General features: G+C 45.5%; 3 protein-coding genes and 1 long non-coding RNA gene across 4 annotated transcripts in view; 1 reads left to right on the top strand and 3 right to left on the bottom strand.

Moving 5' to 3' along the window:
* Window positions 1-25872, top strand: part of LOC135301678 (uncharacterized) — a 94493-nt gene that overhangs the window by 7280 nt on the left and 61341 nt on the right. The gene's annotated exons all lie outside the window — the stretch shown is intronic.
* Window positions 1207-4343, bottom strand: LOC135301675 (inositol 1,4,5-trisphosphate receptor-interacting protein-like). Its single transcript, XM_064421978.1, has one exon. The coding sequence runs from the start codon at window positions 4247-4249 to the stop codon at window positions 1787-1789; it is 2463 nt and encodes an 820-aa protein (XP_064278048.1). The 5' UTR covers window positions 4250-4343; the 3' UTR covers window positions 1207-1786.
* Window positions 10992-14127, bottom strand: LOC135301674 (uncharacterized). Its single transcript, XM_064421976.1, has one exon. The coding sequence runs from the start codon at window positions 14119-14121 to the stop codon at window positions 11563-11565; it is 2559 nt and encodes an 852-aa protein (XP_064278046.1). The 5' UTR covers window positions 14122-14127; the 3' UTR covers window positions 10992-11562.
* On the bottom strand, window positions 20768-23903 carry LOC135301673 (uncharacterized). The gene has a single exon (XM_064421975.1). It carries the CDS (start codon window positions 23895-23897, stop codon window positions 21339-21341), a length of 2559 nt encoding a protein of 852 aa, XP_064278045.1. The 5' UTR covers window positions 23898-23903; the 3' UTR covers window positions 20768-21338.

Below are 25872 nucleotides of genomic sequence, written 5' to 3'. Positions count from 1 at the left end.
TGAGGACCTATGCATGTATCGGAGAGCACCCACAGCGAACAAACACCCCATTCTTCCCCAACGTTATTATTCCCCAACAAAACTCATAACACTTAGCATCAAGTCACATGTGTGGTGACCATGCTACCATTCCTCAACTCCAGGACAATGAAAGAATGTAGCAATGAGGAACCAACTTGACTGAGACTCAGAATTCCCTTTGTGACCAGTTACAGACTTTTTTAATGGCAAGCCACACCAAAATTAGCCGGATGGGAACATCTCAACATCCTTCAAAACAGTTACACCTAATGACACCTTTGAAAGCCTCTGAAATTTAAGGTCGTATAATTTTCATATAACTTTAAATATTTTCATTTTAATTTTTTATACACAAAACAGAGGTTGCCTCACTTTCCATTAGGCAGGAACAAGCCCTTTCTCATGTTGGAGAGTACACATGAAGATTTACATGGGCATTGTAGAAATTCTCAACCAAACTTTTGAGATAAAGTATTTCTAGCATAGCTGCAGCAATTTATCCAATTGCTAAGGTATTCTAAAATTGACCAGTTGACCCAAGATGTATTGGTACAAAGGCAAAGAGAATAAATACTTCCAAACTCCTATGAATCTTACTATGTACTGCAAGAAGTAAATGATATTTTATTTAGCTGCATCTCAGCATGGACAAAGCTGTGCATGCAAAGTGGCCCTCGTTGCTATACAATATTACACAGGCCTGGTGGAAAAGGTTTGAGCTGTAGATAATCAGGGCCCCTCCAAAAGGACACAGATAACCAGGAATAGAGAAAACATAACTATCTGCTGTCACAATTTTGTGTCAAAACCTTGGTTATGAAAAGAGAAAAAAAAGATGTATTAAATGACCTGTTTTGCAGTTGGGGACTCCTCTGTCTTTCTCTCTTTGGACTGAATTGTTCCCCAGGAGTGTATAAAAATGACTCTGTAAAGAAAACTTTTCCAAAGATTCCTAAAAAAATTCAGGAGTACTCTGCTGCAAAATTTCAGGCACTTCAAGGCATTTTTAATTCAAGCTTCAAGCATTTCTATGGGAATTCTTGAGAGACCGCATACTTAATATATCCAACATCTCTGACTGGAAAAAGTCTTTATTTCAGATAGGGGTAGAGGAAGGACGTCCTCTAAGATACGAGGGTTAAATACGAAGAATGACACATTTCAAGCAATTTGAGAAACATCTCTTTTTATTAATTTTTCAAACATGGATACGTTTGAAAAGAGACAGGTCACTACAAAAGGGTAATTTTTACAAAACTAAGGGTAATTTTACCAAACTGACTACACTAAAGGGGCTCTGGAAGGAACGCTAATAAATAAGTCTAATTAAAGCTACAGTTTACAACTACAAATAAAGCTACAATTACAGTTACAACTATAACAAAAGCTACAGCTACAACAACATCTACAACTACAGCTAAAACTACAGCTACAACTAAACAACTACATTAAGATGATAAGAGGTTGCTGTCTTCAAGGTGTTCCGAGCAACCTCTATCGGCTTCTGAGTCTTCCCCGAGGAAGGATGTGCAGGTGGAGTCAGGTTTTTGCCTCAAAGACTTGGTCACCGTTGTAACTAGAAGGTGCAGGACAAGGCCACAGCAAGATGTGTCTGCACAATGAAGTCATGTGCTGCAGCATCTTCCTTCCGCAGGAGCAGGAAAGCAGCTTCAGGACTGCCAGTGACAAGGGAAACAATTGTGCAGAGTTCACGTGGCTGCCATCGGATGTGATCCCCAGCACAGCTCTGTGCAGGGAACGCCTCTCAGTGGCTGGAGAGCATCGTCCAGAGGCGAAATCGCAGCTGGCCATATGTTTGCATCAGCTCCCTATGGGTGGCTGGATCTCGGGCCAGGTGCTCGAAGAGGTTGAGCGGCTCAACCCTTTGTGTTGCTGGCGACACGCTGATCTCTGCAGGAAGCTTCTCACTGCCTTGCACAAAGTGCTCCAGGCGTTTCAACTGCAGGCAGCGGTGCAGGTAGGCCATGATGTCCCACAGCCGCCGTTCAAATTCCCTCCTGCGCCACTGGGACAGCGGTACTGTGGTCAGCACATGCATGACCACCGTCTTCCAGGTGTAGCTGGAAAACCCTGTGCCCCTCAGGATGCAGGTGAAGACCTGCAGGCATTTCAGGTGCAAGCTGTGACAGGGCAGCTGCCTGGCGATGTGCTGGAAGAATTTCGCCTCTGCCACAGCGTACGTCTCAGGCCACGCTGTGCTTGTGATGAGCTTGGCCTCGGCAGGCTGACTGCTCATAAAGTTGATGGAGCCACCTTTCTGGGGCTCTGTGGGCTGGCTGATGACAAAGATGTCGGAGTCCCCTTGGCGCACTCCAAAGAGAATCTCCACCATCAGGCTCTTCTTGCCTTTGGTAAGCTGGAATTGGCAGGACCGGCTGCAGGGCTGAAACACCAAGTGCCATGAGTAGGACTGAGGCACGTGCAGCCAGGAGCATCTCACCAGCTGGTGGAACCAGTGGGAGGTCTTCTCCACGTCCAGGTAGGAGCCGGTGCAGAGTGTCTCTAGGAGGCTGCGCTTCTGCTTCCGCCACAGCTCCTCCTGCGAGTGGTGCAGGAAGCACAACAGCTTCTCGCCCAGCTGCTCCCTCTCGCATGTGCACACCAGCTCCACACGGACGCTGAAGGTCCTTGCTGCCATCTGCCCCGCACTGTTCAGTTCTAGGTGGAAGGCATGGCCTGGCGGGGGATTCAGCGGGACCAGCACACGGTACACGCCATCCCACTCGCGGGGACTCCAACCCTCAAAGGCACTGCCCACTCCAATGGCTTCTTGAGGCACTGGGTAGAAGCTATTGCTCACGCTGTCCACAAAGACACGCGTGAAACTCTCCATCAGCTCAGCTGTCACTGAGCAACCTTGCTCCAGCTCCTCCACAGGCCACTCTATGTGATCCACAAAAAGGATGGCTCCCTCATTCCCAGCATCTTGGGTGTCTTCTTCGTTTTCTGTTCCACCATTCCCAGCATCTTGGGTGTCTTCTCCATCTTCTGTTCCACCACTGCTGCTTTCTTCCTTGTCACCGTCACTGTCTTCTTTTTCACTGGCAGCCACGTTACCTTGTTCATCTTCTTTTCTCTCCTCCTTCTTGTTTTCCTCCACATTCGGATCACCTTGCTCTTCAACCTTGTTTCTATCACTTTCATCTTCTTCTATAACTTCCTTCTTTTCTTCCTCAGTTTCAGCAAAGGAACTGTGGGCTTCTTCATTCCCACGTTCACCTCTATCTTCCTGCTCAGTGCAATCCCTGCTTCTCTGTTCACTGGCATCACTGCTTTCCTGCACCTTCACATCCGTGTATACTTCCTGTCCATTTACGTTGTCCTCAGCTTCATTTACATCATCATGGTTGCCTGCCTTCATATGTGGGCCATTGGTGTTTTCTTCATTCCCATCTTCTTCTTCCTTTCCAGCGTTTTTGTCTTGCTCCACCTGTAAATCCTTGTTTTCTCCCTCATCTGCTTCATCCACCTCTTCGGTCTTTTCTGCAACGTTGCCAGGTTCTTCTTCAGTTTCTTCAGCAGTATTATCTCCTGGCACATTCCCATCATTCCATCCATGATCTTTCTTTAACTCGTGGCCATTGTCACTGTTAACATCATTGTCTTCCTCCACCTGTACATCCTTGTTTTCTCCTTCTTCTCCTTCATCCACCCCTTCTGCCTTTTCTGCAACGTTGCCAGGTTCTTCTTCAGTTTCTTCAGCAGTGTTATCTCCTGGCACATTCCCATCATTCCATCCTTCATCCTTCTTTAACTCATGGCCATTGTCATTGTAAACATCGCTGTCTTCCTCCACCTTGATGTCACAATTCCCTTCAATGATGTCATCGTCTCCTTCATCTGCAGCCATGGGACTGCCTTCTCTGTCACTTCCGCTCCCGTTGTTGTCAGCCTCCACAGTTACATCAGTGTTTTCTTTGCCTTCCTCCGAATAAGGACTGTCTTCTTCCTGTTGTGTTCCACTCTCGTCGTGTCCAAAGTTGTTGCAGGAGCTCTGGTCCTTGCCGCTGCTGCTGGCCTCACGGCTCCTTCTCCTGCAGCTAAAGCACAGGCCCAAGAGGAGCAGGACTCCAGCAAGAGCCCAGAATGGCCACTGCTGCAGAGCACCAAAGAGCACGGCTGCCCAGCCCTCGTCCAGGGGCCCCTGCTCCAGCTCCTGCAGCAGCCGAGCCATCTCCTGGTCCAGCAGCTCCTGACGCTCCTGCATTCGCTGGTGCGTAGCCTCATCCAGCCCATCTCCAGCCGGCTGGGGGTACTGGATCAGGCTTTGCACAAGCACGAAGATCAGTGATAGTAAAGCCATGGTCTGCAGGAAGACACACAGAAAGGGTTCAGTGGGGCCGGAATGGAGACAGGCAGTGGGGGTCAGGAGGCGCAGGGATGTGGCGGCAGGAAGGAGAGGGCCCCCGGCAGTTGGCAGGCGTGAGGCCTGCACCGCTGCTGCCCAGCAAGTGCCGCGCCCTCAGCAAGGCGCTCCCGCCGGGCGCTGGGCCCTGGGTGCGGGGACAGAACGCACGGCCCGGTAGCGGAGCCTCTGCCCCGGCCCTCCTCCAGCCGCAGCCCTCCTCCTGCTCTGTCTCCTCGCTGCTGTGCACTCACCGCTCGCCCAGGCTCTACTGGGGCAGCAGCACGCGCTCTGGCCTTTTATAGCTGCCCCCATTGTGACGCGGCCCTGGTGCTGTCACAGAACCCAGAGCGCATCACCCAGCCCCGCCCGCCCTCCCCAGCCCGGGCAGGGAACTCATCATGGCCCTGGGCACCCAAAGCCCCAAGAAACACCAAGTGCAGACCCATCACTCGGGAACCTGGGAACCCCAGAACTTCCCTTGACAAAGCAGGCACAAGTGCCCTCACACACAGCTCTTGTCAAATATAAATTTGGGTGACATGACCCATGGATGTTCTCGGTATACAAGTGTAGGCTTTTATTTCATACTGGTGGGGGACATTTTTTATTATTAGTATTTCTACTTATTACTTTTGGGGCAGGGTGTCACGTAGGCTAATGCTCTGTTACGGATTTCTGAAAGAAATCCAGGTTGCTTGGATGATGCAGAGGAAGATTTAATACCATCCTGAAAAGGCCAAAATTTGAATGACAAAATTTTGGTGCCTTCAATAACCTCTTAGCTCTCAAACTCTATGGTTCAACACCATGCAAAATTCTGGTAGAGCCAGGATTTTGTTGAGAAAGTAGAATGTCTGGTTTTTGAAATTTGTGCAAAGATGTACCTCTGTCACTCCCACCATCTTCTAAATTGTCTCCCTCAAACAGAGTTATCCAATCTCTCTGACTGATAAAGGAACTTCTGCCTCTTTCTGCTGTCTCTTTGTGTATTTATCTCCAAAGGACTGTGAGTACAGGAGAGATTATACTCCTCAACCATTCTTTGGGGAACTCACCAATAAATAGAACTGCAGAAATGGGGAGGGAGGAAAGGGAAACAGGATGTGACTTGAGTACCTGCATAGTGACCACAGATGTCCACTGCTAGACAGACACTGGTGTCAGGCGGATCACGCCCTCTCATTAGTGCGCAGAAGGACAACCATGTTGGGATTTCTGAAACTGCTCTGAATTGGATCTGCTTAACAGATGTCATTAGTAAAATCAGTCAAAGGGTTTTGAACCGTCTTCCAAGCTGATGCCACTTATCATGGATCTTCCCCCGTTCTTCTAGGGAGACTGGTTTTGATGTTTTCCCATCCTTCTTTCTACAAGGGAGCAAGAATTCTTTACTCTTTCAGTTCTGTTTCCTCTCATTTCCCAAGATTTAATAAAGTGAACACTCAGCAGAATAGTTCTGTATTTTTTGAACACAATTCTTCTTTTATCCAATTGTGGCCCTCTGTGACCATGAAAACACGAAAACTGTTCTGAGCTACGGATTATACTTAAGAGGTGGATATGGGTCATTTCTCCAAGGTTGTTCTTAGTTCAACTGCTGTGTAAACTGTTGATGTCAGTGACTGGAAGCTGTTCTCCAGGACATTATATATATGATAATTATATGACAGAAAATGCAATATATAGTTGGATCTGACCTTCAAGTTCTCTAGCTTAAAAAAAATAAAAAAAAAGTCTGTAAGAAATTTGCTGGTTTTCCTATTACTAAATGCCTTCAGCTTTATATTTAGCTTACTGCACATACAAGAGATTCTCCTTGCATGGACAGCAGTGCCCATCCATCGTCAAGCTGGGGTATATTTTAAGTCTCAATGATCACTGCCTCCAGAAAGCATTTTTCAGACAAAAGAGGCAAAGTATTTTGCGGAACTACACAATCTTCCAGCAGCAGGATCCTCACTCTCACATAAACACTTCCTATTTTTCCACAAAGGCATCCGAGATAGATTTTTCTGAGAAATAACAAACCATCAACAATTTATTAAATAACAAACAAGAGGAAAACACCACTTCCTCAGTCACCACGTTTTCCTTGATTTTTATAAGCCTTCAGATTTACAGCTGCTGGTACTACCACAGTAGCCGGGTTTTTTTCTAGTTTTACTTTCTCTTTCAGCAGAACAAGCACAGCTGCAAACTCATTTCTAGGCTCTCTTGTACATCCACATTCCAACCAGTCATAGTCGCACAACATCCCATCAGGGTACTGGGATTACTGCAGTGTCACAGACAGATCAGGTGAGGTTCAAGGAGCTGTACAGTTTGAACTATGTTTTATATGGATAATTAAATGATGTATGACATGGAAATAAGCCAGCTGTACTGAAACTTAATAAACTAACTGCTCTGATGCAACAGTCAAGCATCTCATCATTTATAAAATGAAATAGGTTTAAAGCAAAAACCATGTAGAGAAAAGAATGCCTGACATTGTAAAGTCGCATGTTCAAAGGACCATTTTGAACATTAAGCAAGTGTACTCACATTAAGCAAGTGTACTACATTTTCAAAAGAATTCCTGGCACCAAAATGCTCTCTGTTTGCTTTTTCACCATGTTAAAGAATGGATCACTCTTAGGGGGAAGAAAATCCTGTGTGCAAACCACTGCATGAAACTAAACAATCCTTAAACGTGGCTAATTTCCATGTGGAGCTGATGATTTAGCACTGGCATCCTTCAGCAAAAGAGAAAGATCTGCCTGTCTCTAGTTTACTTCTGTAAGATGAAAAAGGTGAAGGTGTGAATTTGATCTTGCTTCAATTGACTTCAGTGGCCAAACCCTTGCCATGACTTCAGTGGGAGTGAGACTGCATCTTAATTCCTTCAATGTGGAGAAATCCAAATCAGCTGAGAATAATGCTCTTGTTTATTGGATTTAAATCACTACCATAGTTATTTTTAACAGTGCTAAGCAAATCCTGTTTTAAAAGCCACAGGTTACCTTCAGTCATGCTTATTCCTATGTATTGTGTCACAATGTAGGGTTCCATGTCCTCTGACCAAGTCACAAGTGTTCACAGCAAGCAAGGCTTGCTCTGAGGCATGGCCACATTCCCACATGGGAATAATGTATATTTGTGGATGTCACTGGTGACAACATCCAAATGTGGGCTGAGGCATCCCCCTCAGCCAATAAACCAGGGTGCACACTTTTGTAAAATGAATGCATTCACTGAGAACAAAGACTATACTAACTAGGATGTCCATGAAAAGCAGCAAAGGAAATCAAATCAACGGGGTTACATTTGCAATTAGGAATCTGCATTTCTGCAGGGAAATGTTAGGATAGCTACAAATTTTAAAACATTCAATTTTTGTTTTCTTTTCCTTAGAAGGCAATCAGCCTTCTGGTTTGGCTGTTCTCTACTCTTCCTTATAAAGTAGAACTTAGAGAAATGCTCAGAAAATATGTATGCAAGTACCTCTCAATTAATTAGAAAATATTATTACTCAGAAGAAAGACAGAAACAAGACTATCTACACTGAATGAATTAAACATTTATGAATTAGGACACAGGCCCTTCCATTCTTTAGGAAGGGATGCTGTCCTGCAAATTACATTAATGAATGAGACTGATAGATGAAAACCTTCTGCATCTGCTCTAGCGGTTGGAATGAGGATGTTAAATAAGGCAGACAAGGAGGATGTGCTACTTAGGGATACTGAACATCACTTCTGTGCTTGAGGAGTCCTGCAGTTTGGATGAAGGTCACAGGTTATCTCCAGCTGCATAAAAATGAGTGATAAATATCCACTGTTTCTCTTAGACTGAAAGCAGTGTTAAACAAAGAGTATTAAAATAAGGAATATTACTCAAAAATCATCCCCTGCTTTTCTAAAGACAGCGATCTTCTATTAGAAGACAGTTTGTTACCTCCTCCATATATTAAAGCTATAACATAATAATAAAAGCAGCTCAAACTTGTAGAAGTATCTAAGATACATAGATTAAATAAGATCTATGCCGTGAGAGCACCCTAAAAACATCACAAGAGCAGTGACAATTTCTGAGGTAGTAATGACATGAACCAATATTTAAAAGTTAAGTCTAAATGAAGAAGATAATTTTTCAACTATTGGAAAATGGGGGAATAAAGGATGAGGTATGTGATTAAAGTTCATAGTGTATTAACAAAGGTGGAGAATGTCTTACTTTGATTCTGTATTACAACATATTTCAATTGCATTGTGTGTAGTTTTAGATTTATACATGCATGATTTTTTAGAACACATTTTAGGCTGGGGCACACAATAAAGGAAATCCATCGTGTGACATTGCATTGATCCCCACATCACTCACTGGAGTATCTTAGCATTTCCAGCACAGGTTCTCACTTCTTAAGGTGAAAACCCAGAGAAGATGCAAACCTGTAACTGCCATTAAGAGAAGGTCTAAGATTTTAATTGCTGTCTGAACACAAAGGAGCTGCACATGCTGTGGTTTCTTGAAGCACTCCTGCAGTTACAGACGCATCTTTAACTAGCCCACCCTGTCCCTCTTCCCCATCCACCACTGACTGATGCAGCTGGGAGATTCAGTAACTGCGGAGCAAAACCTTGCTTACTTTCAGCTCTCCTGCCCCAGCAAATGCTCAGCTCTTCTGGGAAGATGGACCCATGCCATAAACACACTGCACCTTGAAGGGAATGAAACCTTCCCTTCAAAGACACGCACGTGACCAGGTGTTTGGAACTGCCTGCTGTTGCCATTTTCCGTCTCTTTTCCACAAAGAAGGGAAAGAACCCTGTATCTTCCTCTTCATGATATTTCAGGTCTTAATTCCAAAGAACAGAGATGCCAGGACTTGTCAGCGACATGACTAACAATTTTAGGAGAACTGGCAAGACAGTTCATTTCTCCTACATCTTACTCACAGAAACCATGGTGTAGCCATGATATTTTATGAAAAATTCTCTGCTAGGATTTTTCCCGTCCTGAGGAGCTGAGAGCCTCAGGAAAGAAATGTAAACAATAACTCTCTGCTGCTGTGGAATGCAACTGGTGCATCTTCCATTGGTCCATGTGGATTGTTTTCACTTGATGACCAATCACAGCCACCTGTGCCAAGGCTGTGAGCAGTCACAAGATTTTGTTATGCATTCTATTCTTTTCTATTCTTGTTCTTTGCAGCCTTCTGATCTTTCTTCTCTCTGTTCTTTAGTATAGTTTTAAGGTAGTATTTTAATATAATATATAACATAATAAATCAGCCTTCTGAGAAAAATGGAGTCAAGGCTCGTGTCCCCACACTTGGATGGTCCGCCTCAACACTCAGTGGACTTGGCTTACAACAGCATGATCATGGCTTACTTAAAAAATCTCCAGCAGCAGAGCCACAGCAAAAAGGCTTCCAAACTAAAAACGCCATTCTGTTCTGATAATAGGTATTTGCATTTATAAAACATATTTTGACTGCTTAGCATCAAGTCACATGTGTGGTGACCATGCTACCATTCCTCAACTCCAGAACAGTGTAAGAATGTAGCAATGAGGAACCAATTTAGCTGAGACTCAGAATTCCCTTTGTGACCAGTTACAGACTTTTTTTAATGGCAAGCCACACCAAAATCAGCAGGACGGGAACATCTCAACGTCCTTCAAAACAGTTACACCTAATGACACCTTTGAAAGCCTCTGAAATTTAAGGTCGTATAATTTTCATATAATTTAAATTATTTTCATTTTCATTTTTTATACACAAAACAGAGGTTGCCTCACTTTCCTTTAGGCAGGAACAAGCCCTTTCTCATGTTGGAGAGTACACATGAAGATTTACATGGGCATTGCAGAAATTCTCAACCAAACTTTTGAGATAAAGTATTTCTAGTATAGCTGCAGCAATTTATCCAATTGCTAAGGTATTCTAAAATTGACTAGTTGACCCCAGATGTATTGGTACAAAGGCAAAGAGAATAAATACTTCCAAACTCCTATGAATCTTACTATGTACTGCAAGAAGTAAATGATATTTTGTTTAGCTGCATCTCACCATGGACAAAGCTGTGCATGCAAAGTGGCCCTCAATGCTATACAATATTACACAGGCCTGGTGGAAAAGGTTTGAGCTGTAGATAATCAGGGCTCCTCCAAAAGGACACAGATAACCAGGAATAGAGAAAACATAACTTTCTGCTGTCACAATTTTGTGTCAAAACCTTGGTGATGAGAAGAGAAAAAAAGATGTATTAAACGACCTGTTTTGTAGTTGGGGACTTCTCTGTCTTTCTCTTTTTGGGCTGAATTGTTCCCCAGGAGTGTATAAAAATGACTCTGTAAAGAAAACTTTTCCAAAGATTCCTAAAAAAATTCAGGAGTACTCTGCTGCAAAATTTCAGGCACTTCAAGGCATTTTTAATTCAAGCTTCAAGCATTTCTATGGGAATTCTTGAGAGACCGCATACTTAATATATCCAACATCTCTGATTGGCAAAAGTCTTTATTTCAGATAGGGGTAGAGGAAGGACATCCTCTAAGATACGAGGGTTAAATACGAAGAATGACACATTTCAAGCAATTTGAGAAACATCTCTTTTTATTAATTTTTCAAACATGGATACGTTTGAAAAGAGACAGGTCACTACAAAAGGGTAATTTTTACAAAACTAAGGGTAATTTTACCAAACTGACTACACTAAAGGGGCTCTGGAAGGAACGCTAATAAATAAGTCTAATTAAAGCTACAGTTTACAACGACAAATACAGCTACACTTACAGTTACAACTATAACAAAAGCTACAGCTACAATGACATCTGCAACTACAACTAAAACTACAGCTACAACTAAACAACTACATTAAGATGATAAGAGGTTGCTGTCTTCGAGGTGTTCCAAGCAACCTCTGTCGGCTTCTGAGTCTTCCACGAGGAAGGATGTGCAGGTGGAGCCAGGTTTTGCCTCAAAGAGTTGGCCACCGTTGTAACTAGAAGGTGCAGGACAAGGCCACAGCAAGATGTGTCTGCACAATGAAGTCATGTGCTGCAGCATCTTCCTTCCGCAGGAGCAGGAAAGCAGCTTCAGGACTGCCAGTGACAAGGGAAACAATTGTGCAGAGTTGACGTGGCTGCCATCGGATGTGATCCCCAGCACAGCTCTGCGCAGGGAACGCCTCTCAGTGGCTGGAGAGCATCGTCCAGAGGCGAAATCGCAGCTGGCCATATGTTTGCATCAGCTCCCTGTGGGTGGCAGGATCTCGGGCCAGGTGCTCGAAGAGGTTGAGCGGCTCAACCCTTTGTGTTGCTGGCGACACGCTGATCTCTGCAGGAAGCTTCTCACTGCCTTGCACAAAGTGCTCCAGGCGTTTCAACTGCAGGCAGCGGTGCAGGTAGGCCATGACGTCCCACAGCCGCCGTTCAAATTCCCTCCTGCGCCACTGGGACAGCGGTACTGTGGTCAGCACGTGCATGACCACCGTCTTCCAGGTGTAGCTGGAAAACCCCGTGCCCCTCAGGATGCAGGTGAAGACCTGCAGGCATTTCAGGTGCAAGCTGTGACAGGGCAGCTGTCTGGCGATGTGCTGGAAGAATTTTGCCTCTGCCACAGCGTACGTCTCAGGCCATGCTGTGCTTGTGATGCTGTTGGCCTCGGCAGGCTGACTGCTCATAAAGTTGATGGGGCCACCTTTCTGGGGCTCTGTGGGCTGGCTGATGACAAAGATGTCGGAGTCCCCTTGGCGCACTCCAAAGAGCATCTCCACCATCAGGCTCTTCTTGCCTTTGGTAAGCTGGAATTGGCAGGACCGGCTGCAGGGCTGAAACACCAAGTGCCATGAGTAGGACTGAGGCACGTGCAGCCAGGAGCATCTCACCAGCTGGTGGAACCAGTGGGAGGTCTTCTCCACGTCCAGGTAGGAGCCGGTGCAGAGTGTCTCTAGGAGGCTGCGCTTCTGCTTCCGCCACAGCTCCTCCTGCGAGTGGTGCAGGAAGCACAACAGCTTCTCGCCCAGCTGCTCCCTCTCGCATGTGCACACCAGCTCCACGCGGACGCTGAAGGTCCTTGCTGCCATCTGCCCCGCACTGTTCAGTTCTAGGTGGAAGGCATGCCCTGGCGGGGGATTCAGCGGGACCAGCACATGGTACACGCCATCCCACTCGCGGGGACTCCAACCCTCAAAGGCACTGCCCACTCCAATGGCTTCTTGAGGCACTGGGTAGAAGCTATTGCTCACGCTGTCCACAAAGACACGCGTGAAACTCTCCATCAGCTCAGCTGTCACTGAGCAACCTTGCTCCAGCTCCTCCACAGGCCACTCTATGTGATCCACAAAAAGGATGGCTCCCTCATTCCCAGCATCTTGGGTGTCTTCTCCGTCTTCTGTTCCCCCATTCCCAGCATCTTGGGTGTCTTCTCCATCTTCTGTTCCAGCACTGCTGCTTTCTTCCTTGTCACCGTCACTGTCTTCTTTTTCATTGGCAGCCACGTTACCTTGTTCATCTTCTTTTCTATCCTCCTTCTTGTTTTCCTCCACATTCGGATCACCTTGCTCTTCAACCTTGTTTCTATCACTTTCATCTTCTTCTATAACTTCCTTCTTTTCTTCCTCAGTTTCAGCAAAGGAACTGTGGGCTTCTTCATTCCCACGTTCACCTCTATCTTCCTGCTCAGTGCAATCCCTGCTTCTCTGTTCACTGGCATCACTGCTTTCCTGCACCTTCACATCCGTGTATACTTCCTGTCCATTTACGTTGTCCTCAGCTTCATTTGCATCATCATGCTTGCCTGCATTCATATGTGGGCCATTGGTGTTTTCTTCATTTCCATCTTCTTCTTCCTTTCCAGCGTCCTTGTCTTGCTCCACCTGTACATCCTTGTTTTCTCCTTCATCTGATTCATCCACGTCTTCAGCCTTTTGTGCGATGTTGCCAGGTTCTTCTTCAGTGTTCTCAGCAGTATTATCTCCTGGCACATTCCCATCATTCCATCCTTCATCATTCTTTAACTCGTGGCCATTGTCATTGTAAACATCATTGTCGTCCTCCACCTGTACATCGTTGTTATCTCCTTCTTCTGCTTCATCCACCTCTTCTGCCTTTTCTGCAATGTTGCCAGGTCCTTCTTCAGGTTCTTCAGCAGTGTTATCTCCTGGCACATTCCCATCATTCCATCCTTCATCTTTCTTTAACTCATGGCCATTGTCATTGTAAACATCGCTGTCTTCCTCCACCTTGATGTCACAATTCCCTTCAATGACGTCATCGTCTCCTTCATCTGCAGCCACGGGACTTCCTTCTCTTTCACTTCCGCTCCCGTTGTTGTCAGCCTCCACAGTTACATCAGTGTTTTCTTTGCCTTCCTCCGAATAAGGACTGTCTTCTTCCTGTTGTGTTCCACTCTCGTCGTGTCCAAAGTTGTTGCAGGAGCTCTGGTCCTTGCCGCTGCTGCTGGCCTCACGGCTCCTTCTCCTGCAGCTAAGGCACAGGCCCAAGAGGAGCAGGACTCCAGCAAGAGCCCAGAATGGCCACTGCTGTAGAGCACCAAAGAGCACGGCTGCCCAGCCCTCGTCCAGGGGCCCCTGCTCCAGCTCCTGCAGCAGCCGAGCCATCTCCTGGTCCAGCAGCTCCTGACGCTCCTGCATACGCTGGTGCGTAGCCTCATCCAGCCCATCTCCAGCCGGCTGGGGGTACTGGATCAGGCTTTGCACAAGCACGAAGATCACTGATAGCAAAGCCATGGTCTGCAGGAGGACACACAGAAAGGGTTCAGTGGGGCCGGAATGGAGACAGGCAGTGGGGGTCAGGAGGCGCAGGGATGTGGCGGCAGGAGGGAGAGGGCCCCCAGCAGTTGGCAGGCGCGAGGCCTGCACCGCTGCTGCCCAGCAAGCGCGGCGCCCTCAGCAAGGCGCTCCCGCCGGGCGCCGGGCCCTGGGTGCGGGGACAGAACGCACGGCCCGGTAGCGGAGCCTCTGCCCCGGCCCTCCTCCAGCCGCAGCCCTCCTCCTGCTCTGTCTCCTCGCTGCTGTGCACTCACCGCTCGCCCAGGCTCTACTGGGGCAGCAGCACGCGCTCTGGCCTTTTATAGCTGCCCCCATTGTGATGCGGCCCTGGTGCTGTCACAGAACCCAGAGCGCATCACCCAGCCCCGCCCGCCCTCCCCAGCCCGGGCAGGGAACTCATCATGGCCCTGGGCACACAAAGCCCCAAGAAACACCAAGTGCAGACCCATCACTCGGGAACCTGGGAACCCCAGAACTTCCCTTGACAAAGCAGGCACAAGTGCCCTCACACACAGCTCTTGTCAAATATAAATTTGGGTGACATGACCCATGGATGTTCTCGGTATACAAGTGTAGGCTTTTATTTCATACTGGTGGGGGACATTTTTTATTATTAGTATTTCTACTTATTACTTTTGGGGCAGGGTGTCACGTAGGCTAATGCTCTGTTACGGATTTCTGAAAGAAATCCAGGTTGCTTGGATGATGCAGAGGAAGATTTAATACCATCCTGAAAAGGCCAAAATTTGAATGACAAAATTTTGGTGCCTTCAATAACCTCTTCACTCTCAAACTCTATGGTTCAACACCATGCAAAATTCTGGTAGAGCCAGGATTTTGTTGAGAAAGTAGAATGTCTGGTTTTTGAAATTTGTGCAAAGATGTACCTCTGTCACTCCCACCATCTTCTAAATTGTCTCCCTCAAACAGAGTTATCCAATCTCTCTGACTGATAAAGGAACTTCTGCCTCTTTCTGCTGTCTCTTTGTGTATTTATCTCCAAAGGACTGTGAGTACAGGAGAGATTATACTCCTCAACCATTCTTTGGGGAACTCACCAATAAATAGAACTGCAGAAATGGGGAGGGAGGAAAGGGAAACAGGATGTGACTTGAGTACCTGCATAGTGACCACAGATGTCCACTGCTAGACAGACACTGGTGTCAGGCGGATCACGCCCTCTCATTAGTGCGCAGAAGGACAACCATGTTGGGATTTCTGAAACTGCTCTGAATTGGATCTGCTTAACAGATGTCATTAGTAAAATCAGTCAAAGAGTTTTGAACCATCTTCCAAGCTGATGCCACTTATCACGGATCTTCCCCCGTTCTTCTAGGGAGACTGGTTTTGATGTTTTCCCATCCTTCTTTCTACAAGGGAGCAAGAATTCTTTACTCTTTCAGTTCTGTTTCCTCTCATTTCCCAAGATTTAATAAAGTGAACACTCAGCAGAATAGTTCTGTATTTTTTGAACACAATTCTTCTTTTATCCAATTGTGGCCCTCTGTGACCATGAAAACACGAAAACTGTTCTGAGCTATGGATTATACTTAAGAGGTGGATATGGGTCATTTCTCCAAGGTTGTTCTTAGTTCAACTGCTGTGTAAACTGTTGATGTCAGTGACTGGAAGCTGTTCTCCAGGACATTATATATATGATAATTATATGACAGAAAATGCAATATATAGTTGGATCTGACCTTCAAGTTCTCTAGCTTAAAAAAAATAAAAAAAAAGTCTGTAAGAAATTTGCTGGTTTTCCTATTACTAAATGCCTTCAGCTTTATATTTAGCTTACTGCACATACAAGAGACTCTCCTTGCATGGACAGCAGTGCCCATCCATCGTCAAGCTGGGGTATATTTTAAGTCTCAATGATCACTGCCTCCAGAAAGCATTTTTGAGACAAAAGAGGCAAAGTATTTTGCGGAACTACACAATCTTCCAGCAGCAGGATCCTCACTCTCACATAAACACTTCCTATTTTTCCACAAAGGCATCCGAGATAGATTTTTCTGAGAAATAACAAACCATCAACAATTTATTAAATAACAAACAAGAGGAAAACACCACTTCCTCAGTCACCACGTTTTCCTTGATTTTTATAAGCCTTCAGATTTACAGCTGCTGGTACTACCACAGTAGCCGGGTTTTTTTCTAGTTTTACTTTCTCTTTCAGCAGAACAAGCACAGCTGCAAACTCATTTCTAGGCTCTCTTGTACATCCACATTCCAACCAGTCATAGTTGCACAACATCCCATCAGGGTACTGGGATTACTGCAGTGTCACAGACAGTTCAGGTGAGGTTCAAGGAGCTGTACAGTTTTAACTATGTTTTATATGGATAATTAAATGATGTATGACATGGAAATAAGCCAGCTGTACTGAAACTTAATAAACTAACTGCTCTGATGCAACAGTCAAGCATCTCATCATTTATAAAATGAAATAGGTTTAAAGCAAAAACCATGTAGAGAAAAGAATGCCTGACATTGTAAAGTCGCATGTTCAAAGGACCATTTTGAACATTAAGCAAGTGTACTCACATTAAGCAAGTGTACTACATTTTCAAAAGAATTCCTGGCACCAAAATGCTCTCTGTTTGCTTTTTTACTATGTTCAAGAATGGATCACTCTTAGGGGGAAGAAAATCCTGTGTGCAAACCACTGTATGAAACTAAACAATCCTTAAACGTGGCTAATTTCCATGTGGAGCTGATGATTTAGCACTGGCATCCTTCAGCAAAAGAGAAAGATCTGCCTGTCTCTAGTTTACTTCTGTAAGATGAAAAAGGTGAAGGTGTGAATTTGATCTTGCTTCAATTGACTTCAGTGGCCAAACCCTTGCCATGACTTCAGTGGGAGTGAGACTGCATCTTAATTCCTTCAATGTGGAGAAATCCAAATCAGCTGAGAATAATGCTCTTGTTTATTGGATTTAAATCACTACCATAGTTATTTTTAACAGTGCTAAGCAAATCCTGTTTTAAAAGCCACAGGTTACCTTCAGTCATGCTTATTCCTATGTATTGTGTCACAATGTAGGGTTCCATGTCCTCTGACCAAGTCACAAGTGTTCACAGCAAGCAAGGCTTGCTCTGAGGCATGGCCACATTCCCACATGGGAATAATGTATATTTGTGGATGTCACTGGTGACAACATCCAAATGTGGGCTGAGGCATCCCCCTCAGCCAATAAACCAGGGTGCACACTTTTGTAAAATGAATGCATTCACTGAGAACAAAGACTATACTAACTAGGATGTCCATGAAAAGCAGCAAAGGAAATCAAATCAACGGGGTTACATTTGCAATTAGGAATCTGCATTTCTGCAGGGAAATGTTAGGATAGCTACAAATTTTAAAACATTCAATTTTTGTTTTCTTTTCCTTAGAAGGCAATCAGCCCTCTGGTTTGGCTGTTCTCTACTCTTCCTTATAAAGTAGAACTTAGAGAAATGCTCAGAAAATATGTATGCAAGTACCTCTCAATTAATTAGAAAATATTATTACTCAGAAGAAAGACAGAAACAAGACTATCTACACTGAATGAATTAAACATTTATGAATTAGGACACAGGCCCTTCCATTCTTTAGGAAGGGATGCTGTCCTGCAAATTACATTAATGAATGAGACTGATAGATGAAAACCTTCTGCATCTGCTCTAGCGGTTGGAATGAGGATGTTAAAGAAGGCAGACAAGGAGGATGTGCTACTTAGGGATACTGAACATCACTTCTGTGCTTGAGGAGTCCTGCAGTTTGGATGAAGGTCACAGGTTATCTCCAGCTGCATAAAAATGAGTGATAAATATCCACTGTTTCTCTTAGACTGAAAGCAGTGTTAAACAAAGAGTATTAAAATAAGGAATATTACTCAAAAATCATCCCCTGCTTTTCTAAAGACAGCGATCTTCTATTAGAAGACAGTTTGTTACCTCCTCCATATATTAAAGCTATAACATAATAATAAAAGCAGCTCAAACTTGTAGAAGTATCTAAGATACATAGATTAAATAAGATCTATGCCGTGAGAGCACCCTAAAAACATCACAAGAGCAGTGACAATTTCTGAGGTAGTAATGACATGAACCAATATTTAAAAGTTAAGTCTAAATGAAGAAGATAATTTTTCAACTATTGGAAAATGGGGGAATAAAGGATGAGGTATGTGATTAAAGTTCATAGTGTATTAACAAAGGTGGAGAATGTCTTACTTTGATGCTGTATTACAACATATTTCAATTGCATTGTGTGTAGTTTTAGATTTATACATGCATGATTTTTTAGAACACATTTTAGGCTGGGGCACACAATAAAGGAAATCCATCGTGTGACATTGCATTGATCCCCACATCACTCACTGGAGTATCTTAGCATTTCCAGCACAGGTTCTCACTTCTTAAGGTGAAAACCCAGAGAAGATGCAAACCTGTAACTGCCATTAAGAGAAGGTCTAAGATTTTAATTGCTGTCTGAACACAAAGGAGCTGCACATGCTGTGGTTTCTTGAAGCACTCCTGCAGTTACAGACGCATCTTTAACTAGCCCACCCTGTCCCTCTTCCCCATCCACCACTGACTGATGCAGCTGGGAGATTCAGTAACTGCGGAGCAAAACCTTGCTTACTTTCAGCTCTCCTGCCCCAGCAAATGCTCAGCTCTTCTGGGAAGATGGACCCATGCCATAAACACACTGCACCTTGAAGGGAATGAAACCTTCCCTTCAAAGACACGCACGTGACCACGTGTTTGGAACTGCCTGCTGTTGCCATTTTCCGTCTCTTTTCCACAAAGAAGGGAAAGAACCCTGTATCTTCCTCTTCATGATATTTCAGGTCTTAATTCTAAAGAACAGAGATGCCAGGACTTGTCAGTGACATGACTAACAATTTTAGGAGAACTGGCAAGACAGTTCATTTCTCCTACATCTTACTCACAGAAACCATGGTGTAGCCATGATATTTTATGAAAAATTCTCTGCTAGGATTTTTCCCGTCCTGAGGAGCTGAGAGCCTCAGGAAAGAAATGTAAACAATAACTCTCTGCTGCTGTGGAATGCAACTGGTGCATCTTCCATTGGTCCATGTGGATTGTTTTCACTTGATGACCAATCACAGCCACCTGTGCCAAGGCTGTGAGCAGTCACAAGATTTTGTTATGCATTCTATTCTTTTCTATTCTTGTTCTTTGCAGCCTTCTGATCTTTCTTCTCTCTGTTCTTTAGTATAGTTTTAAGGTAGTATTTTAATATAATATATAACATAATAAATCAGCCTTCTGAGAAAAATGGAGTCAAGGCTCGTGTCCCCACACTTGGATGGTCCGCCTCAACACTCAGTGGACTTGGCTTACAACAGCATGATCATGGCTTACTTAAAAAATCTCCAGCAGCAGAGCCACAGCAAAAAGGCTTCCAAACTAAAAACGCCATTCTGTTCTGATAATAGGTATTTGCATTTATAAAACATATTTTGACTGCTTAGCATCAAGTCACATGTGTGGTGACCATGCTACCATTCCTCAACTCCAGAACAGTGTAAGAATGTAGCAATGAGGAACCAATTTAGCTGAGACTCAGAATTCCCTTTGTGACCAGTTACAGACTTTTTTTAATGGCAAGCCACACCAAAATCAGCAGGACGGGAACATCTCAACGTCCTTCAAAACAGTTACACCTAATGACACCTTTGAAAGCCTCTGAAATTTAAGGTCGTATAATTTTCATATAATTTAAATTATTTTCATTTTCATTTTTTATACACAAAACAGAGGTTGCCTCACTTTCCTTTAGGCAGGAACAAGCCCTTTCTCATGTTGGAGAGTACACATGAAGATTTACATGGGCATTGCAGAAATTCTCAACCAAACTTTTGAGATAAAGTATTTCTAGTATAGCTGCAGCAATTTATCCAATTGCTAAGGTATTCTAAAATTGACTAGTTGACCCCAGATGTATTGGTACAAAGGCAAAGAGAATAAATACTTCCAAACTCCTATGAATCTTACTATGTACTGCAAGAAGTAAATGATATTTTGTTTAGCTGCATCTCACCATGGACAAAGCTGTGCATGCAAAGTGGCCCTCAATGCTATACAATATTACACAGGCCTGGTGGAAAAGGTTTGAGCTGTAGATAATCAGGGCTCCTCCAAAAGGACACAGATAACCAGGAATAGAGAAAACATAACTTTCTGCTGTCACAATTTTGTGTCAAAACCTTGGTGATGAGAAGAGAAAAAAAGATGTATTAAACGACCTGTTTTGTAGTTGGGGACTTCTCTGTCTTTCTCTTTTTGGGCTGAATTGTTCCCCAGGAGTGTATAAAAATGACTCTGTAAAGAAAACTTTTCCAAAGATTCCTAAAAAAATTCAGGAGTACTCTGCTGCAAAATTTCAGGCACTTCAAGGCATTTTTAATTCAAGCTTCAAGCATTTCTATGGGAATTCTTGAGAGACCGCATACTTAATATATCCAACATCTCTGATTGGCAAAAGTCTTTATTTCAGATAGGGGTAGAGGAAGGACATCCTCTAAGATACGAGGGTTAAATACGAAGAATGACACATTTCAAGCAATTTGAGAAACATCTCTTTTTATTAATTTTTCAAACATGGATACGTTTGAAAAGAGACAGGTCACTACAAAAGGGTAATTTTTACAAAACTAAGGGTAATTTTACCAAACTGACTACACTAAAGGGGCTCTGGAAGGAACGCTAATAAATAAGTCTAATTAAAGCTACAGTTTACAACGACAAATACAGCTACACTTACAGTTACAACTATAACAAAAGCTACAGCTACAATGACATCTGCAACTACAACTAAAACTACAGCTACAACTAAACAACTACATTAAGATGATAAGAGGTTGCTGTCTTCGAGGTGTTCCAAGCAACCTCTGTCGGCTTCTGAGTCTTCCACGAGGAAGGATGTGCAGGTGGAGCCAGGTTTTGCCTCAAAGAGTTGGCCACCGTTGTAACTAGAAGGTGCAGGACAAGGCCACAGCAAGATGTGTCTGCACAATGAAGTCATGTGCTGCAGCATCTTCCTTCCGCAGGAGCAGGAAAGCAGCTTCAGGACTGCCAGTGACAAGGGAAACAATTGTGCAGAGTTGACGTGGCTGCCATCGGATGTGATCCCCAGCACAGCTCTGCGCAGGGAACGCCTCTCAGTGGCTGGAGAGCATCGTCCAGAGGCGAAATCGCAGCTGGCCATATGTTTGCATCAGCTCCCTGTGGGTGGCAGGATCTCGGGCCAGGTGCTCGAAGAGGTTGAGCGGCTCAACCCTTTGTGTTGCTGGCGACACGCTGATCTCTGCAGGAAGCTTCTCACTGCCTTGCACAAAGTGCTCCAGGCGTTTCAACTGCAGGCAGCGGTGCAGGTAGGCCATGACGTCCCACAGCCGCCGTTCAAATTCCCTCCTGCGCCACTGGGACAGCGGTACTGTGGTCAGCACGTGCATGACCACCGTCTTCCAGGTGTAGCTGGAAAACCCCGTGCCCCTCAGGATGCAGGTGAAGACCTGCAGGCATTTCAGGTGCAAGCTGTGACAGGGCAGCTGTCTGGCGATGTGCTGGAAGAATTTTGCCTCTGCCACAGCGTACGTCTCAGGCCATGCTGTGCTTGTGATGCTGTTGGCCTCGGCAGGCTGACTGCTCATAAAGTTGATGGGGCCACCTTTCTGGGGCTCTGTGGGCTGGCTGATGACAAAGATGTCGGAGTCCCCTTGGCGCACTCCAAAGAGCATCTCCACCATCAGGCTCTTCTTGCCTTTGGTAAGCTGGAATTGGCAGGACCGGCTGCAGGGCTGAAACACCAAGTGCCATGAGTAGGACTGAGGCACGTGCAGCCAGGAGCATCTCACCAGCTGGTGGAACCAGTGGGAGGTCTTCTCCACGTCCAGGTAGGAGCCGGTGCAGAGTGTCTCTAGGAGGCTGCGCTTCTGCTTCCGCCACAGCTCCTCCTGCGAGTGGTGCAGGAAGCACAACAGCTTCTCGCCCAGCTGCTCCCTCTCGCATGTGCACACCAGCTCCACGCGGACGCTGAAGGTCCTTGCTGCCATCTGCCCCGCACTGTTCAGTTCTAGGTGGAAGGCATGCCCTGGCGGGGGATTCAGCGGGACCAGCACACGGTACACGCCATCCCACTCGCGGGGACTCCAACCCTCAAAGGCACTGCCCACTCCAATGGCTTCTTGAGGCACTGGGTAGAAGCTATTGCTCACGCTGTCCACAAAGACACGCGTGAAACTCTCCATCAGCTCAGCTGTCACTGAGCAACCTTGCTCCAGCTCCTCCACAGGCCACTCTATGTGATCCACAAAAAGGATGGCTCCCTCATTCCCAGCATCTTGGGTGTCTTCTCCGTCTTCTGTTCCACCATTCCCAGCATCTTGGGTGTCTTCTCCATCTTCTGTTCCAGCACTGCTGCTTTCTTCCTTGTCACCGTCACTGTCTTCTTTTTCATTGGCAGCCACGTTACCTTGTTCATCTTCTTTTCTATCCTCCTTCTTGTTTTCCTCCACATTCGGATCACCTTGCTCTTCAACCTTGTTTCTATCACTTTCATCTTCTTCTATAACTTCCTTCTTTTCTTCCTCAGTTTCAGCAAAGGAACTGTGGGCTTCTTCATTCCCACGTTCACCTCTATCTTCCTGCTCAGTGCAATCCCTGCTTCTCTGTTCACTGGCATCACTGCTTTCCTGCACCTTCACATCCGTGTATACTTCCTGTCCATTTACGTTGTCCTCAGCTTCATTTGCATCATCATGCTTGCCTGCATTCATATGTGGGCCATTGGTGTTTTCTTCATTTCCATCTTCTTCTTCCTTTCCAGCGTCCTTGTCTTGCTCCACCTGTACATCCTTGTTTTCTCCTTCATCTGATTCATCCACGTCTTCAGCCTTTTGTGCGATGTTGCCAGGTTCTTCTTCAGTGTTCTCAGCAGTATTATCTCCTGGCACATTCCCATCATTCCATCCTTCATCATTCTTTAACTCGTGGCCATTGTCATTGTAAACATCATTGTCGTCCTCCACCTGTACATCGTTGTTATCTCCTTCTTCTGCTTCATCCACCTCTTCTGCCTTTTCTGCAATGTTGCCAGGTCCTTCTTCAGTTTCTTCAGCAGTGTTATCTCCTGGCACATTCCCATCATTCCATCCTTCATCTTTCTTTAACTCATGGCCATTGTCATTGTAAACATCGCTGTCTTCCTCCACCTTGATGTCACAATTCCCTTCAATGACGTCATCGTCTCCTTCATCTGCAGCCACGGGACTGCCTTCTCTTTCACTTCCGCTCCCGTTGTTGTCAGCCTCCACAGTTACATCAGTGTTTTCTTTGCCTTCCTCCGAATAAGGACTGTCTTCTTCCTGTTGTGTTCCACTCTCGTCGTGTCCAAAGTTGTTGCAGGAGCTCTGGTCCTTGCCGCTGCTGCTGGCCTCACGGCTCCTTCTCCTGCAGCTAAGGCACAGGCCCAAGAGGAGCAGGACTCCAGCAAGAGCCCAGAATGGCCACTGCTGTAGAGCACCAAAGAGCACGGCTGCCCAGCCCTCGTCCAGGGGCCCCTGCTCCAGCTCCTGCAGCAGCCGAGCCATCTCCTGGTCCAGCAGCTCCTGACGCTCCTGCATACGCTGGTGCGTAGCCTCATCCAGCCCATCTCCAGCCGGCTGGGGGTACTGGATCAGGCTTTGCACAAGCACGAAGATCACTGATAGCAAAGCCATGGTCTGCAGGAGGACACACAGAAAGGGTTCAGTGGGGCCGGAATGGAGACAGGCAGTGGGGGTCAGGAGGCGCAGGGATGTGGCGGCAGGAAGGAGAGGGCCCCCAGCAGTTGGCAGGCGCGAGGCCTGCACCGCTGCTGCCCAGCAAGCGCGGCGCCCTCAGCAAGGCGCTCCCGCCGGGCGCTGGGCCCTGGGTGCGGGGACAGAACGCACGGCCCGGTAGCGGAGCCTCTGCCCCGGCCCTCCTCCAGCCGCAGCCCTCCTCCTGCTCTGTCTCCTCGCTGCTGTGCACTCACCGCTCGCCCAGGCTCTACTGGGGCAGCAGCACGCGCTCTGGCCTTTTATAGCTGCCCCCATTGTGACGCGGCCCTGGTGCTGTCACAGAACCCAGAGCGCATCACCCAGCCCCGCCCGCCCTCCCCAGCCCGGGCAGGGAACTCATCATGGCCCTGGGCACCCAAAGCCCCAAGAAACACCAAGTGCAGACCCATCACTCGGGAACCTGGGAACCCCAGAACTTCCCTTGACAAAGCAGGCACAAGTGCCCTCACACACAGCTCTTGTCAAATATAAATTTGGGTGACATGACCCATGGATGTTCTCGGTATACAAGTGTAGGCTTTTATTTCATACTGGTGGGGGACATTTTTTATTATTAGTATTTCTACTTATTACTTTTGGGGCAGGGTGTCACGTAGGCTAATGCTCTGTTACGGATTTCTGAAAGAAATCCAGGTTGCTTGGATGATGCAGAGGAAGATTTAATACCATCCTGAAAAGGCCAAAATTTGAATGACAAAATTTTGGTGCCTTCAATAACCTCTTCACTCTCAAACTCTATGGTTCAACACCATGCAAAATTCTGGTAGAGCCAGGATTTTGTTGAGAAAGTAGAATGTCTGGTTTTTGAAATTTGTGCAAAGATGTACCTCTGTCACTCCCACCATCTTCTAAATTGTCTCCCTCAAACAGAGTTATCCAATCTCTCTGACTGATAAAGGAACTTCTGCCTCTTTCTGCTGTCTCTTTGTGTATTTATCTCCAAAGGACTGTGAGTACAGGAGAGATTATACTCCTCAACCATTCTTTGGGGAACTCACCAATAAATAGAACTGCAGAAATGGGGAGGGAGGAAAGGGAAACAGGATGTGACTTGAGTACCTGCATAGTGACCACAGATGTCCACTGCTAGACAGACACTGGTGTCAGGCGGATCACGCCCTCTCATTAGTGCGCAGAAGGACAACCATGTTGGGATTTCTGAAACTGCTCTGAATTGGATCTGCTTAACAGATGTCATTAGTAAAATCAGTCAAAGAGTTTTGAACCATCTTCCAAGCTGATGCCACTTATCACGGATCTTCCCCCGTTCTTCTAGGGAGACTGGTTTTGATGTTTTCCCATCCTTCTTTCTACAAGGGAGCAAGAATTCTTTACTCTTTCAGTTTTGTTTCCTCTCATTTCCCAAGATTTAATAAAGTGAACACTCAGCAGAATAGTTCTGTATTTTTTGAACACAATTCTTCTTTTATCCAATTGTGGCCCTCTGTGACCATGAAAACACGAAAACTGTTCTGAGCTACGGATTATACTTAAGAGGTGGATATGGGTCATTTCTCCAAGGTTGTTCTTAGTTCAACTGCTGTGTAAACTGTTGATGTCAGTGACTGGAAGCTGTTCTCCAGGACATTATATATATGATAATTATATGACAGAAAATGCAATATATAGTTGGATCTGACCTTCAAGTTCTCTAGCTTAAAAAAAATAAAAAAAAAGTCTGTAAGAAATTTGCTGGTTTTCCTATTACTAAATGCCTTCAGCTTTATATTTAGCTTACTGCACATACAAGAGATTCTCCTTGCATGGACAGCAGTGCCCATCCATCGTCAAGCTGGGGTATATTTTAAGTCTCAATGATCACTGCCTCCAGAAAGCATTTTTGAGACAAAAGAGGCAAAGTATTTTGCGGAAC

Source organism: Passer domesticus, chromosome 5 (genome assembly GCF_036417665.1).
Source record: "Passer domesticus isolate bPasDom1 chromosome 5, bPasDom1.hap1, whole genome shotgun sequence".
Taxonomy (NCBI): Eukaryota; Metazoa; Chordata; class Aves; order Passeriformes; family Passeridae; genus Passer; species Passer domesticus.
This window is presented reverse-complemented; position numbering and strand designations above follow the sequence as displayed.